This window comes from Nyctibius grandis, chromosome 21, assembly GCF_013368605.1.
Source record: "Nyctibius grandis isolate bNycGra1 chromosome 21, bNycGra1.pri, whole genome shotgun sequence".
Lineage (NCBI taxonomy): Eukaryota > Metazoa > Chordata > Aves > Nyctibiiformes > Nyctibiidae > Nyctibius > Nyctibius grandis.
Genome location: NC_090678.1, coordinates 2,869,329 through 2,885,722, shown reverse-complemented (window position 1 = coordinate 2,885,722; position 16,394 = coordinate 2,869,329). Strand labels below are relative to the sequence as shown.

At 42.4% G+C, this 16,394-nt stretch overlaps 1 protein-coding gene across 1 annotated transcript in view; it reads left to right on the top strand.

Annotated features, from left to right (window-relative positions):
- Positions 1-16,394, top strand: part of HMCN1 (hemicentin 1) — a 229,266-nt gene that overhangs the window by 116,411 nt on the left and 96,461 nt on the right. The window contains exons 24-36 of the mRNA XM_068416737.1: positions 901-1,173; positions 2,258-2,353; positions 3,931-4,125; positions 5,216-5,346; positions 6,019-6,166; positions 6,645-6,771; positions 7,877-8,031; positions 10,646-10,924; positions 11,533-11,814; positions 12,992-13,100; positions 13,684-13,853; positions 14,091-14,245; positions 15,012-15,135. Coding sequence (XP_068272838.1) covers positions 901-1,173; positions 2,258-2,353; positions 3,931-4,125; positions 5,216-5,346; positions 6,019-6,166; positions 6,645-6,771; positions 7,877-8,031; positions 10,646-10,924; positions 11,533-11,814; positions 12,992-13,100; positions 13,684-13,853; positions 14,091-14,245; positions 15,012-15,135 — 2,244 coding nt within the window. The remainder of the gene's footprint in view (positions 1-900; positions 1,174-2,257; positions 2,354-3,930; positions 4,126-5,215; positions 5,347-6,018; positions 6,167-6,644; positions 6,772-7,876; positions 8,032-10,645; positions 10,925-11,532; positions 11,815-12,991; positions 13,101-13,683; positions 13,854-14,090; positions 14,246-15,011; positions 15,136-16,394) is intronic.

Here is a 16,394-nt window from a genome sequence, read left to right as displayed (position 1 = left end):
AAAACATTGTTGCCAAAGAGTTCTGTTGAATTTATATTATTCTTTGGGACCAGCAGAATCTCTTCCAGTCGTATTTTATCTCCGTGTCCGAACTTGTGTTTGAAAGCATACAAAGATTAGGGATTAGAGGAAGGAAATTAAGATATCAAAAGGAAAATGTAATTAATTTTATCATAAAAGCTTTTGAATTGTTTTATGTTATGAAGAGGCAGTACCCATAGCTCTTCAGATGTGCTCAGTATGATAATATTACACGATTCATATGGAAGTCGGGCAATAGAACTGGAAATGTAGCTTCTTCAAGTACGTTAAGCAGTAGGGTATCGTACATCCTATCCTACACAGAGAACATGCAGGTCTGCTTCCTTAGTCACCTGAGGGAATTTGGTTTCAGTGAATAAAGAAGGACATTTTCTAAAATGACAAAAATGGGAAAGAAGTTCAGAGAATCACAGAAGAGTTTGGGTTGGAAAGGACCTTTAAAGATCACCCAGTCCAACCCGCCTGCAGTGAGCAGGGACATCTTCAACTAGATCAGGCTGCTCAGAGCCCCATCCAACCTGACCTGGAATGTTTCCAGGGATGGGGCATCTACCACCTCTTGGGCAACCTGGGCCAGTGTTTCACCACCTTCATCACAAAAAATTTCTTCCTTAAATGTAGTCTGAATCTCCCCTCTTTCAGTTTAAAACCATTACCCCTTGTCCTATCGCAACAGGCCCCGTTAAAAAGTCAGTACCCATCTTTTTTGTAAGCCCCCTTTAAGTATTTAAAGGCTGCTAGAAGGTCTTCCTGGAGCCTTCACTTCCCCAGGCTGAACAACCCCCACTCTCCCAGCCTTAAGAATGATCGTGTACATCATTTATTCACATTACTGTGGACTAAACTTGTCTTCCTCAGTTCCTCCAAAGATACAGCGTGGGCCTCGAGTTTTGAAAGTCCAAGCTGGCCACAGAGTGGACATCCCCTGCAGCGCCCAGGGGATCCCTCCCCCGTCCATCGCTTGGTTCAAAGGCAGAAGTGCTGTGCCCATGGACGGTGGGCAGTTTATCCACAGCGTGGATGGAGCTCTAACCATCAGCAACGTCCAGCTGCCCGACGCCGGAACCTACAAGTGTGTCGCTAGTAACGTAGCGGGCAGTGATGCGTCGGAGATAACAGTACAAGTTCAAGGTATTTGTGGTAGGGCTGTAATCTTGCCTCCTGCCCTGTCTAGGTGTAATTTCATGCCAGTGCTGTCAAGTTTATGTTTTGCAGAGCAATGCTCTTTGCTGTTGACTGTTACGTGGTGCAAAATGCAAATCTGTTTTAGGAGTTATGTCCTGGTGTCAATTAAGGAAAATTACAATACTCAAATAGTCTTCAGAGAGTTTGCAGAAATAAGAAAAAAAACCTCAAAATATATTGTTTTTTAGTTTAATGAAAAAAAAGTCTTCAAGCTACTTATGTTTTGGTTTTGTGGTAGGTAATTAAAATCAGATTCCAGTGTGGGAACCCTCTTTTTCGAATATTATCTCTGTGTGTTCAGATGTCTCACATTTTCAGAGACTCTTTCTGAACCTCAAAGCCTGGTGTCACAGCTTTAAATGGAATTGGAATTTCACATGAGCTGAAATTGAGCTCTTCACGTAATCTATGCTATTGAAATGGTGACAGGGCAACAGTGGTCAACGTGCCAATTTAAATATGTACTATAACTCCTCGCTTGATGGGCTGACATACATCAATGTAGCATGACTGACTTAAGCTAAACAGGAATTATTTCTTCTTTGTAATAGTCTAAAGGCAACATTCCGATCCCTTTGGATTAGAGGTGCTGAGAAACCCTCGTTACAAACCACAAAGAACTGCCAGTAACTTTACTTAATTCTGAATAATATTCTTTGTATAGTCTCAGTCCACACACAAGTTTAAAATGAGATGCAAGATGGAAGTAGTACTTATAAGTGGTAAGAGAAAAAACAGTTTAAATAGTATTTTTCAGCTTTTGCAGAAACACTGTCTCTACCTTCAAAACAGGTTTTAGATGGAACCAGTTTCAGTCCAGTTTGAAAGCCTCTTTGTACTGGTTATTTCCTAAATGTTCCCATTGAAATCAAGACTGCTTGTATAGTAGACTTCATCAGTGTAAAGCAGTTGTTGGAATCTGTCTGTGTGTGAAGGAGAGACACTTAGAAGTGTTATGTCTTGCCAGACCATATTTTCACATTTGGGAGCAGAGGTCAAGAATTTTTGGGGGGGTCTAATTTTCTTTCAGAGTCTCCTACTATTGAGGATCTGGACCCTCCGTACAATAGTCCCTTTCAAGAAAGAGTGGCCAACCAACGCATTGCATTCCCGTGCCCAGCAAAAGGTGCGTATCGTTGTTACCACCTGGAGTGACAAAAGTATATTTTTCTGTTGACCATTGAAAATTGCTGAGTTTCTGTGTACTCCTTGTCGTGGTAAAAACGTACAATCTGCACAGGATTGTCCATATAATCTTTCTGTGGAAAAATTCAAGGTAACATTGATTTAAATAACCACCGTGTGTGGAAGTTCTGTGAAAAGTCATCGCTAGCCAGCAAGGATGTTATAATGTTTAGGACTAAGATTTTTAATGTTAAAATCATACTGGAATATTATAATACAAATGGAATAATATAATACAAATGGAAGATAAGGAATTACTGGAAAGAGCCCAGCAAAGGGCTACAAAGATGATCAAAGGACTGGAGCATCTCTCTCAGGAAGAGAGGCTGAGGGAGCTGGGGCTGTTCAGCCTGGAGAAGAGCAGACTGAGGGGGGATCTTATCAGTGCTTACAAATACCTCAGGGGTGGGTGTCAAGAGGAGGGGGCCAGACTCTTCTCAGTGGTGCCCAGTGACAGGACAAGGGGCAACAGGCCTACAAACTGAAATATGGGAAGTTCCATCTGAATATGAGGAGGAACTTCCTTACTTTGAGGGTGCCAGAGCCCTGGCACAGGCTGCCCAGGGAGGGTGGGAGTCTCCTTCTCTGGAGATATTCAAAACCACCTGGACACGACCCTGTGCAACGTGCTCTGGGTGACCCTGCTTTGGCAGGGGTTGGACTGGATGATCTCCAGAGGCCCCTTCCAACCCCAACCATTCTGTGATTCTGTGATACTGTAACAGTCAGGGCTTCCTCTAAGTTTGAAAGCTCATGGCCTCCCTACACATTGTCCTTGCCAGTAAGACTGCCAGCAAGCAGTGGGGAATTCACAGAATCACAGAATCAATCAGGTTGGAAGAGCCCTCTGGGATCATCGAGTCCAACCATTGCCCTGACACCACCATGGCAACTAGACCATGGCACTAAGTGCCATGTCCAGTCTTTTCTTAAACCCCTCCAGAGATGGTGACTCCACCACCTCCCTGGGCAGCCCCTTCCAATGGCTAATGACCCTTGCTGAGAAGAAATTCTTCCTAATGTCCAACCTGACCCTCCCCTGGTGAAGCTTGAGGCTGTGTCCTCTTGTCCTATCGCTAGTTGCCTGGGAGAAGAGGCCAACTCCCACTCCACTACAACCTCCCTTCAGGTAGTTGTAGACTGCAATAAGGTCACCTCTGAGCCTCTTCTTCTCCAGGCTAAACACCCCCAGCTCCCTCAGCCGTTCCTCGTAGGTCAGACCCTCCAGACCCTTCACCAGCTTGGTCGCCCTCCTCTGGACTCGCTCCAACACCTCAACATCTTTCTTGAAGTGCGGGGCCCAGAACTGGACACAGGATTCAAGGTGCGGCCTCACCAGTGCCGAGTACAGAGGGACGATCACTTCCCCAGACCAGCTGGCTACACTATTCCTAATAGAGGCCAGGATGCCATTGGCCTTCTTGGCCACCTGGGCACACAGCTGGCTTGAATTGTTTGAATCTTTCTTATTGTGAGCTGAGTGAAGCGTTTTTTGAAGTGTCACCTTTTTCTTGTTAGGTATTCCAAAGCCTGTCATCAAATGGCTACGTAATGGGAGAGAGCTGACAGGCAGTGAACCAGGGATCTCAGTTCTGGAGGATGGGACACTGCTGATCATAGCCTCTGTCACACCTTCGGATAACGGGGAGTATATCTGTGTGGCAACCAACGAAGCCGGAAGCACAGAGAGAAAATACAACCTGAAAGTTAACGGTAAATAATAAATATAACTATTGGGGAACTGGTTTTGGAGAACATCATCTCTTTTATTGTTGGAAATTGCATGCCCCAAATCTGCCTGTGTACAGTTCAATTATAAAATCTAATCTGAGTACTTACATTTCTATTATTCTGATACTCTCTATTTTTTTTCTGTTGTTTCTGTTCTCCATGACTACGCACAAACCATCTTTGTTTTACTCAAAGAGCTAGGTGCATCTCATTTGTAGAGGGTTCTAGTTATACTTGAAAACTTGAATGCAAATAACAAATGAAGGCTTTCGTACTGTAGAAATTAAAGATTGGGTGATAGGTCTGCATGTCAAATATAAATATGAGAAAAGTTATTTATCAGAATGAACATAGCACAGGAGAATTCTTGCTCCTGATAGTCTTCTTCCAGAATGCTAATTGGAAAATAGAAACTCTACAGGTGGTCTTGACATATGTTTTGATATTTTGCTTCTTGCAGAGTACTTTTATTCCAGCCTTGTTCACTTCCCATGATATTTAGTTCTGGTGCCTGAGCAGGATTATATCCTTACCTTTACTCTGAGAAAAGCAGGAATTCCATCTTGTGCCTGCAGGGCTCATCAGTGGGCTTTGAACTTTCTACTCCACCACATAAGGCCGTTCTCTTTGCATTCGTAGTGGGACAAATGATAGGCAGATGTTCTTGGGGGTGACTGGAGCAGTGAAGAGGAAGGATGACTCTCTGGAATCTGCTTCCTTTACATGCTAAGCAAATAACGTGGGATTTTAAGATTAAGATTAATTTTAAGATTAAATAAAATTGAATTTAAGATGAAATTTTAGGATTATTCTCTTAATATGTTGACGGTGGTTGTGTTTGAGTGTATTTACTTGAGAGTCTGTTACTGGCCAAGAGAAAACTGTTTTTTGATAAAGAGAAGAAAGGACACAGAGTGATATGTCCAGAGCCAAAAGGCAAATTGAAACGTTGGGGAGGGAATGAAAAGGGTCTGAGAAATTTAGGTTGGAGTGGTCCTTGCTTGAGGGGAAGGAGGAAGGGGGAAATCACTGGAATAGAAGGCTTAATACATGACTTCGAGCTTTCTTGTAGTTCCTCCTGAAATTAGAGATCAAGAGAAGGTGACAAATACATCTGTAGTTGTTCATCACCCTGTAAGTCTCTTCTGTGAAGTATCTGGTAACCCCTTCCCAATCATCTCCTGGTATAAAGAAGATATCCAGGTAGGTACGATTAACCTGATTGAGGTAACATAGCCATCGCCAGTCAGTTTTGTGTTGACTTTTGAGTGCTTGGTGTGAGAACTCATTGAAAGTAAATACATGTACATGCCTTTACGTATATTTAAACTGCACTAAGGACACCCACACAGAAAGCCAGCTAAATAATAATCCATTAATTCAGCTGTTCAATAAGTCAAAAGTAAACTTGTTATTTTCAAGATTCCCCTAGGAATTAGCCTTAGCAATCTCCCAGTATTGTAGATGCCAGAGTCCTTGCAGAGGGGATAAATAACAGTAATTTCTTTATTCTGTAGATGGAGGAATAAGAACTTTTGGAGGCAATTTGAATCCCTCAGGATTACTCTTGAGTCCTGTGCTTCTACTTGTAGCTGATAAGTGGTAGTTTAAGAAGAGGAGAGACCCCTTTATGCACCTTTGTGACTGACCATTACTGAGGGATGAAGAATTGCTTGGTTTTCCCACTCCCTGTTGTATTTTGAGCTACAAGTCATATTGAATAGATTGCAGGAGTTGAGGAGATTAGTGCTGTAACTGAAAGGGGAAACAGATTATCCTTAGAGTAAAACTACCATTTTCTTATAAAAATCCAGCTGTGATATTTGGCTGAGGTAACTTGGATCACATAAGGCTAACGTCTCGGGTTCTTTTAAGGTTGTGGAAAGCAGTACTCTCCAGATTTTGCACAATGGGAAGATCCTGAAGCTCCTTAAAGCTGCTACTGATGATGCTGGACAATATTCGTGCAAAGCCATAAATGTAGCAGGAAGTTCTGAGAAGCTGTTTAACCTAGATATACTAGGTGAGTTCTGTGTTTCTGGTTTATTAATTTTTTTTTAAGGTGGTGATCTGAAAAACAGTTGATACTTAAAAGGCCATTAAATTTCAATTTATTATAAATGTATTCTTCCTCTCACTGCCCGTGAAATATTGGCTGCCGAAGCATTCTTCGTGGTGGCTTTTGAAGACTGAAAATTTGTCGTTCTTGTAGTAACACAGGCAAAATGCTGTTTTAATTTCTGGCTTTTGGTCTTTGGTACTTCCATTTTGCATTTTGAATGTCTAACGTAGGAGTTATCTTACGTACAGATCGCCAGCACAAGTGTGGAAGTGCTTGTCATGATAGAAATGATGTTGTTGATCTAGCAGGAGTCACTTTGCAGTGAAAACTGAAGTTGTTTCAAGGGAATAGCATGACCCACTACTGCATTTCTTCCAGTTTCATAGCATGCCTTCCTGGTTAAATACCAATTCTTCCTGTAATGTTTGTCTTTTTAAAGTTCCACCAAGTATAATAGGTGCTGATACCCCTGGTGAAGTTGCAGTCATCCTCAACCAGGAAATCAGTCTGGAATGCAGAGCCAAAGGCTTCCCTTTTCCTGACATTCACTGGTTCAAAGATGGCAAGTAAGTATATTGTAGCTTTTGTGGTTTGGGTGTAGGTTATTCCTCTCTTAGAATGTAGAGGAAGAAGGTGCACTGTACCAGCAAGCTCGGCTTTTAACTACGTAGTGTTGGGTTGAGCAACCTGGTCTAGTGGAAGGTGTCCCTGCCCGTGGCAGGGGTGTTGGACTGGATGAGCTTTAAGGTCCCTTCCAACCCAAACCAGTCTGTGATTCTGTGATTAGTCAGTGGCTAAAATTTGTGGTGGTGTGAGGTGGTAAGTTCTTTAATCAGAAGTTAGCATCCTGCTTTTCTTCCTGAACTGCCCCATTACTGACACTGGCACTTGCAGAGCAGATTTACGGTATTTGAAGCCAGACAATGCTTGACTTAAGGCAAATGTAACCATTTCTTTGAGTTTATTGTAGCTGGATTATTGTAAACATATCATTAGTTAAAATACAGTTGTTTTGCTGGCATGATTTTTTTCATTGGTAGACGGTACCCATATAAAAGATTATTCTAGCTAGTGCCTTGTACAGTTCTGCATATATACACTGAAGGTTTTAAAACACTCGGAGCCTGCACGTTTCAATTCTTCATCTCATCTTCCAGGAAAGCATACCAAGAGAAGAATCTGTGGTGGCTGAAATATTAGCTGAAAACTAGAATGGGCTGTGTTTTTAAATAGTGTTGGTGTTTAACAATGTAGTTCAGTATAGGCGTTGTCTAGTATAGATACTCTGATGTGACAATTCCTTATTCTTAGGTATTGATATGTTGACACTTTCATCTAGTAAATGCAGACATTTTGTTATCAGCAAAGGACTGTCATGACCTAAGCAATTAGAAAAAGAAACTGAGATCAGGGGTAGCACTCTGGCTTTGATGCTGGCATCCTGAAGAACCTGTGTGTTTTGGTTTTTCTTAAAAACTAGGAATAATTAATTATAATAATTTGTGACTTTATGGTGGTTCTTTGGCTTAATGCTGTTGCTCTAGCACTAAATGGTACTCTCTACTGATACAATTACTGCCATTAAAGGACCTCTTCTTATTACTGTCAGTTTAAATTAACGTTGAAAGGATGGGGTCAGAGTTCTGTGAAGCAAAATAATCTCCATTCCAGGCCCTTGTTTTTGGGTGATCCCAATGTTGAGCTGCTGGACAAAGATCAAGTTCTCCACATAAAGAATGCTCGAAGGATTGACAAAGGGCGTTACCAGTGCAGTGCCACCAACACTGCTGGCAAACAAGTGAAGGAGGTCAAGCTGATCATCCATGGTAAGCTTATAGAATACCTGATCCTAGAAGATCCTTTAATTTTACTCATAAGATTTCTTTTTCTTTTTGAATGGAGATGCTCAGACAAATATAAATTAAGGCTCTGATCCTGCAAAATTTGTGTGTAAACGTAACTTAATACTCGTCTGTTCACAGAGTGATCTTTTGGAGCATTTTTATGTATCAGGTATGGATGTAGCCTTTGCAAGCTTGGCCTTTAAGTGGCTTTTATGTGCATTTTATTAATTTCTAACTGGTGAAAGCCAAAAATCTTGAAGGGCCTTCTCAAATTTTGCTATTAATTAGTTTCAACTGAATTATTTTATTACCACATTGGTTTCTTTATTATGATCTGTTTTAGGGAGGAGAAAAATAATTAGAAGGTATTTAATAAAGTCATGGTCTTGTTTTCCTTAACCTAGTGGTGGGAGTAAATTCAGCCAGGAATAAGTTAAAGTAAAGTGCAAAACCAGTAAGAATCAGACCCAAATAGTCTTTGAAAAAGAACGTTCCAGATGATCTTCAGGTAGTGTGGTATGTCATCTTGCTTGAAGTGGTGTAAGCTGAGGTTATTTATGGCGAGTGAGGCGCAAGAGAAGCACTAGCATGAGATAACAACATTAACATGATTATTTTTGTGAAGTTTATAGCACAGTGAGTATCCTTCTTGTGTTTTTACAAGCAGTGGAGTCTTAGCAAAGACATGGAGAAGAGACAATTCCTGTGATGAGTGTAGATAAGTTTAATGTAAATTAGGAGATTATCAGTTGGGAGAAAAGGAGGGGAAGGATTAATGGAAGAAGGAAGAAGTGGCTTTCCAAGGAAGACTTCAAAGAGGAAGAGTTTTTCAATTTGCAAGACAAAGAATGTGTGAAAGCCCAGCCAGAGCTGAAAACTGAGAAAGCACAGTGCCAGCAGAAATTAGGGGTGAAACAAGTGCAGAAATCTGTAGGTGACGTAACACTCGTGTGCCCGGAGTGCGAAGGGTAGGGATTTGAATCTGTGAGCCCTTAAGCTGATGAGTCCTCATTTGCTATGGACTTGCTTCTGAAGATTGTGTGTCTTTTCTTCTGATAACTGTGAATTTATTATACATTATTTCCCTCATCTGGGGTGTTTCTGAAGCATGGAGTAACCACATGCATAGAAATACGCCTGTACACCAGTCATAGTGAAGTCTTTCTCTATCAGGAACAAAGAAAACGCTGTGAGGACTCACGGGTGATTGTGGCTGTTGTGAGATTAGAGGAATAAAAAACCCACACAAATAAAATCCTCCCAGATGAGTAGACATTACTTCAGGTTCTTCAGAAAAGAGAGGTGAATTTGTGATAGTAGAATGGAATATCTCTTTACTTTTAAATTTCTTATTAATCCTGGCTGGACAAACAGAAGCCCAGAGAGTAAGTGAGGAAGCTAGACGCTAATTCCTGCTAGTTCTTACTTGTTTTAGCTGTTTAGCCCTACTTTTGGCTTTGAGGTTTTCCCAAAACACCATGTTAAAACCATTCCTCACCTCTGGGGATGAAAACATTTGCTGATAGAAAAATGCACTGACCTTTGAACTGGGTGTGTTTCAGCATATTTTCTAGGTTTCTGTAGTTTTGCACACAAATTATTGAATCAGGAAACTATTTCATCATGGTTTGATACTCTGCAAGACCCATCTCATAGGTGTAGATCCATTTGCTGACACTTTGCTTAACATTTCTGTAGTGGCATTTTAACTGAACACTATGGAAGTCAGGGGAAGTCTAGGATATACTGAGCGTGTTTGGCAGCAGAGGAGTTAATGTGTCTGCCAGATGTGTCTGGTACTTTCAGCAGTCATAAATTTAGTTGTTGCCAATTGCTCTGTGTTTTTATTACTTCTGCAGAGATTTACGAACTCTTTATATTGGCTGATTTACACGAGAGCTTGTTTGCTAGAAAAATCTGAGTATTGCTGCCTATAGTGAGCAAGGGAAATGACTATGGGCCAAAAGGTTCAAAAATAGGAGCGTAAAGCTAGACTGTTAAGCTCGTATTTAGTCTCAAAAGTAAGTGATTTCATCTTCAGAAGTTCTGAGTGCTGAGCAGTTCCCACTCCAGTCGTAGAGGCTCTTGGATGTATTTGGTATTTTAAATAGCAGGTTGTTCCTCATTGGGACGATGCACCTCCCAAGGTGTACGGGGATTGCTCTTTCTTTACCTCTCAGAGACAGAAGAGGCAGAGCCATGCCTAAACGCAGGACACATGGAGGCCCAGCTGTCCTAACTTAGCACATGTTGGAGCCTAGAAGGTAAAATGTTTCCAGGTCCCTCTGGCCAGGCAGCAATGCTTTGCAGTGCCCCTTGCTGTGGCACTTGCTTCTTGACTATATGGGGGCCTATTGAGGTTAGATTCCATTTAGGTTGTGTTTTCTTCATGCTTTCAGCTCTCAGTGTCCCTCAGAGAATGGTACAGGCAGTGTATAGCTCTGCTGGGAAAAAAAGCAAACAAAAAACACCAGGAAGGTTTGGAAGCCTGATTAAGCTAAAATCTTTTATTACAGCATTCTAATATTTAATCTATTTAAATCTACACAGACTTGTATACTAAGGCTTTAATACTGTTGTTTTTCTTTTGAAATAGTCCCTCCTAGCATTAAAGGAGGGAATATGACCACAGAGGTGTCGGTGCTTCTTAACAACCTTATGAATTTGGAATGCGAAACCAAGGGGATCCCTGTCCCTACCATTACGTGGTACAAAGATGGACACCCAATAATTTCCAGCCCCCACGCTCTGTATGTGGATAGAGGGCAATTCCTGCAGATACCTCGGGCCCAGGTGTCAGATTCTGCAAAGTACACTTGCCGCGTGACCAACGCTGCCGGAGCTGCTGAAAAAATATATGACGTGGATGTCTACGGTGAGGGAGAGTTTATTGAACTTGGTTATTTGCCATGTCACAGGAAGCGGGTTTTGAAAGCTTTTCTGCCTGTGGAACGTCAGGAGCCTTTGCAGGGTGAACAGCAGTCAATGGCTGTGTTTAAAGACCGGCCTGTATTAGCAGGGCCATGTAGAAGGAGCTTTGCACCCTGTGCTTTATGTGACTCTCAAAAAGCTCTTGACTTCAGGGGCCTTGATGCCATGCTTTAGTGAAGTATCAAAACTATTTCTTCTCCATGTATCCTTTCTCTTTCTCACACGTGCGTGCTAAACAACACTTATCTGAAATACACACTCTGGGTGGGATCTTTAGCGTCCTGTTTTAAGACCATCAGATTTAGTTCTTCCATCTCAAAGCCCTGCAGAGCCTCTATTTTATACAACTGGTCAATACTGAACTACATCGTTTCACTTCGCTGTTTCCCCTTTGTCTTGGCTTATCCCGGCAGCAAATTCTCACATGAAATTGTGCGTGACATAAAGGCATATAGAGCCAAAGTGGGTGGGGAGGAACTAACCCATTTGCTCTTAATACATTTTCTGGCTACAGAATTAATCACTTGCAGTCTATTTTTTTCCTTTCTACAGTTCCGCCAGTAATTGAGGGCGATGCTGACACAGCCCAGAACAGGCAGGTGGTTGCTGGCAATTCACTGACGTTAGAGTGTAAAGCTGCTGGCAACCCCCCGCCTCTCCTTACCTGGTTAAAAGATGGTGTGCCTGTGAGAGCAAGCGACAACCTCCGCGTCGTGGCTGGTGGGAAGAAGCTGGAGATCCGGAACGCTGCTGAGGCTGACCGGGGCCAGTATTTGTGTGTGGCCACAAGCGTAGCTGGAGAACAAGAGATCAAATATGAAGTTGAAATCTTAGGTGTGTGAGCAACTGAACTACTGATTTATCAGGTTTCCATAAACCTAATAAAGCCTGCTTTGATTTTTTGTTGGTATCATTATATGAAAGATCACTTAGTCAAGTTGCATACTTAGTTAAACCTGGGCACTGCACACTTTTTCTGTCCAGGGTTATGGGACAGTTTGAAGATTCTTGCTTTTGGGTTAGTTCTTGAAGAGTTTTCATGCGTGTGGTAGGTAAATGTTATTCTCAGCAACCTTTAAAATTCTTCTAACTGGCCTTCCTAGAAGAAAATCATAGATATTGGATGAGGCTTTGAGCAACCTGGTCTAGTGGAAGGTGTCCCTGCCTATGGCAGGGGGGTTGGAACTAGATGGTCTTTAAGGTCCCTTCCAACCCAAACCAGTCTGTGATATGAAAGGAATCCATTAAAAAATATCGCTGGGTAGTTGCCTCTGGGGGAAGAACACCTATCACTGAATTTGAGTTGTGTTGTGCAAATGTTGAACCTTTCATGAGGATTTTTTCTTCTTTCCATTGAATACTTTACCACAGTCTGAATCTCATCAGTCCCTTCTGAATGTCTCTAGGTAAATGAATTATACAAACATTAATCACATTCTCCTGACATGGAAATGTTTATTTAAGAACTTCAAAGGCTTGATTTTTAGGCTCTGAACTGCCCCCTTGAAGAACGTTGCATAGTATTGCATCACATGTAGAGCATCCATTCTACTGGTGCAGGTGTATCTCGCTGGTCTTGCTACTTAGTGAAGGAGCTGGGAGGAGCTGTATGGCAGTGCTTCCTCCCCAGCCCACCCAGTCCTGCGAGAGAATGAAACAGGGTGAAAAGGACCTGGAGGGAGGGTCCTCTGCACTTTTGTTTTCTCCTTGTGCTGACAGAGGGATGATAAAAGTTTCCCCTGCACACACCCCCTGTTCACAAGGTTGTTCAGACAGACTCTGAAAAAACAAACAAGAAACAATAAAAAAGAATGAGTAATTTGAAGCCACAAAATGTCATTGGGTAGATGTTTCTCTTCAAAAAGGAACAGTGATGAACTGCAAATCTGTGTGTGTCCCAAAGTGAGATAGATGTCAAGATTATTTTTTTTTAACATTACTATTTGAGATAGACTTTTATGGCATTTCTGATGCTTAAATGTTTCCATTGATGGATTTTTCTCTCTTACAGTCCCGCCATTTGTGGAAGGTGGGGATGAGCTCTCGGACTACATCGTGATTCTCCATAGCCCTTTGGAGTTGGATTGTTCGGCGACAGGGACACCCTCACCAACTATCACGTAAGGGGATTGGTATGACAGTAGAAAATAACCCCAAATCTGCTGTTTGATTAGGTGAGCTTGGAGGTAGTCTTTGTGAGCTGCCCACGTTATTTAGTGATGGTTAATGTGTGGAGGACAAAGTCCTGGCTCCACTGAAGACAGCGTCAGGCACGCACACAGCTGGATCAGGGGTTTGGGTTAAAGTAGTTTGGTATGTTCTTTCAGTAGGCATGTCCTGGAAATTAAAATAGATAACAAGAGCTGACAAAACTCTCATTCCCTTGCTAATGCAATTGTACGCTTTTCATCTGCCACCAGTGACTGCTTTTTCTTTGGAGACTTCTGTCTGCCACTGTTGGTGGCATCCGCTTTCCCTACTGCTTCCCAGCTGTCAACCTTTCTGACTTCTTCTCTAGCACCTGTTCCCCTATACTCCCTTCTCCTGATAGACCATTTCGGTCCGTGGCACTCAGAAAAGCAGAATGCTGCCTGACATCTCCAAACCTCCCTAGAAATTCTGTTTAATAGAATCGTGCGTATTTTAAGAGTGTTGTTGGTCTTACTTTCATAGAGATCTGAGACTGTACTTCCTTTTTGGTAGGTGGTTGAAAGATGGTCAACCAGTTGAAGAGGGAGCTGGACATAAGATCTTATTAAACGGACAAAAGCTTCTCATCTCTCGAGCTCAAGTGTCAGACACTGGCCGGTATAAATGTGTGGCTGCAAATAAGGCAGGAGAACATGAAAGGGAATTTGAAGTCACTGTGCATGGTAAGTTACTCAAGGGGTGTGGCGGGGGAAGCAGCAGACTGCTTTTATTTTAAATTGCTGGCAAGAAGGTGCTCAAATTTTATGTAAATGTTTATTTGTATTAGTGGGTTGAAAAATTGGAGATGGGAGTAGATGAAATAGAAGTAGAGCTGCTCTTACCTGTGGGATGTTGTTTCTATATATTTAAATGTATAAGTGTAAATGATACTTCGTTTTTGTTTCTGGTGCTTCTTCCAGTTCCTCCAACCATCAAATCAGCTGGGACTTCTGAGAGAGCTGTTGTGATACACAAGCCTGTGACGCTGCAGTGCATAGCCAGTGGCATTCCCAGCCCTTCCATAACTTGGTTAAAAGATGGTCAACCAGTAAACACAGCCAGAGGAAATATAAGAGTAAGCACTACTCTTTTGTGGGATCCAAACCATGAAAGATAGTTACAATAAATTATATGTTAGTGCTTCTTTTCCTTTTGCTTTCCTCATGCTGTGATGTAAAGATGCTAAAGATCCATCCTGGAGAGTGACGGGCTTTTCACCTGAATAGGATGGTATCTTAGATTGAGTAGCAGTGTTTAATAGGCTGAATCCCATTAGACACCTCCATATCAGAAAAGTCCATGACTGTAAATTCAGCATCTGGCTCCTTTCAGTTGTACTTTAACCTTCAAGGTGTGGTGGTCTGCCAGTTACAAGGTGGCTCTACCCACTTGTCACTGTGAGGCTGCATTAAGTGAGTTTTTCTACCACTGCAGCACTTACCTGTACGTTCCCTTCTCGCTCTGAGATTCTGACTTTCAATGAACAGCCCTTCCCAGTGCTTGCATGCTCCAGGGGGGTTGAGCGCTTGTCATGGCTTTGATTTACTTTAGGCTGGAGCAGTTTTTGACATGTTGCCAGTGGCAGCTCTCTCTGCCTGCAGCCTCCTCTTCACTTTGCTTGCCTGCCCCTCTATCATCTCCTTAGAGCTGTACAGCTAATAATCCTGATGGCCCAGGAACAGTGAAGTCTCTGAACTTCCAAGACACCTCGTGCATGAATATTAGTAGAAGAAAGATGAGACTGGCTGTATTCAGCGTAAACATCTGCTTTGCCGTTACGCTTAGCGGCTCTGCCTGGGATCGTTGTGTTAAGTGGTTCCCTGCTCTCTGTTTTGGTACAGCTGGAGTCTTCAGGCCGTATTCTGCAAGTTGTCAAGGCCCTGCTGGAAGATGCTGGCCGATACACTTGTGTGGCAACAAATGCTGCAGGAGAAGCCCAACAGCACGTTCGGCTTCATGTGCATGGTAATGATGTTTCTGCCTCTAGTTAGAAGCTAAACGTGGCTGTTTTGAGGCAGCTTTTTTACGTCTTTATTCCTTTCTCTTTTAAGCTCTGTGGCATTTTTGTTGTCTTTGCACCTTCACTTCTCAGTATTCTTTCTTTGTCCCATTCCATTTAGTCAGAAGTCAGGGCAAAAGCTGTCTGTCTTGGGGTTTAGCCTTTCTCCTGTGGTGCTGAGGGCCACAGAGGTGAATGCCTTTCCAGTTGACTCTTCTGTTCAGAGGTATCCCAAGAAGCCAAATGCATTACCACTAACCTTCCACTCAGAAGGGTACTCTGTGTTTCTGAACCAAGATGTGATGTACCACTGTTGCCATTATTAATTTGATCCAAGTCTTCTGGGGATAACGGTGTTCACCGTGACCTTGCAATGGGGAAATTTTACAGGAATGACTTTTCTGAGAAAGAAACATTCTCTTATGAGGGGATTTTTCAGACTGTTTGGAAGGAATTCTGTTTTGCAGCTAGAAACAGTATAAAAGGAATCAGGGAAACTTGAGAAGCTCTTGTTTGCATGTGAATGTAATAAATGCTCTCACCATGATTTACATGTATTTGCCTCAGAAGTGGTCACGAAGTATTGTGCATTCTTGATGTGACCTCAAAGGACACGGGACGTGGGGGAATGGACTGTGGCAAAATGGTCTTGATGAGTATATTATGTTGACTTTAATTGTCAAACCAAATTTCCAGTAACTGGAAAATGTGAAACTGAAATGAAGAGAGATTGCAGTACCTCCATGGATGAGACTTAGAAAGAGAAACCACCCTCGTCTTATACTGTGATAATTGCATCATAGTTAATTTTAGTGTCAGTCCCATGCTCACAAATACCTCTTTTGTTCTCAGTCTTCGTGTTCAAAGGGTCATTATCTGGTATTTCTGTCATGTTGCAAGTTTATAAACTTTAGTAAGGTAAAGAGTCTTGCTTTGTTAAAGCCGTGTACAACAGACCTCATAGCAGCCTTCCAGTGCCTGAAGGGGCTACAGGAAAGCAGGAGAAGGGCTTTTTACAAGGGCATGGAGTGACAGGACGAGGGGGAACGGTTTCAAACTGAGAGAGGGGAGATTGAGATGAGATATTAGGAAGAAATTCTTTGCTGTGAGGGTGGTGAGACCCTGGCCCAGGTTGCCCAGAGAAGCTGTGGCTGCCCCCTCCCTGGCAGTGTTCAAGGTCAGGTTGGATGGGGCTTGGAGCAACCTGGTCTAGTGGAAGGTGTCC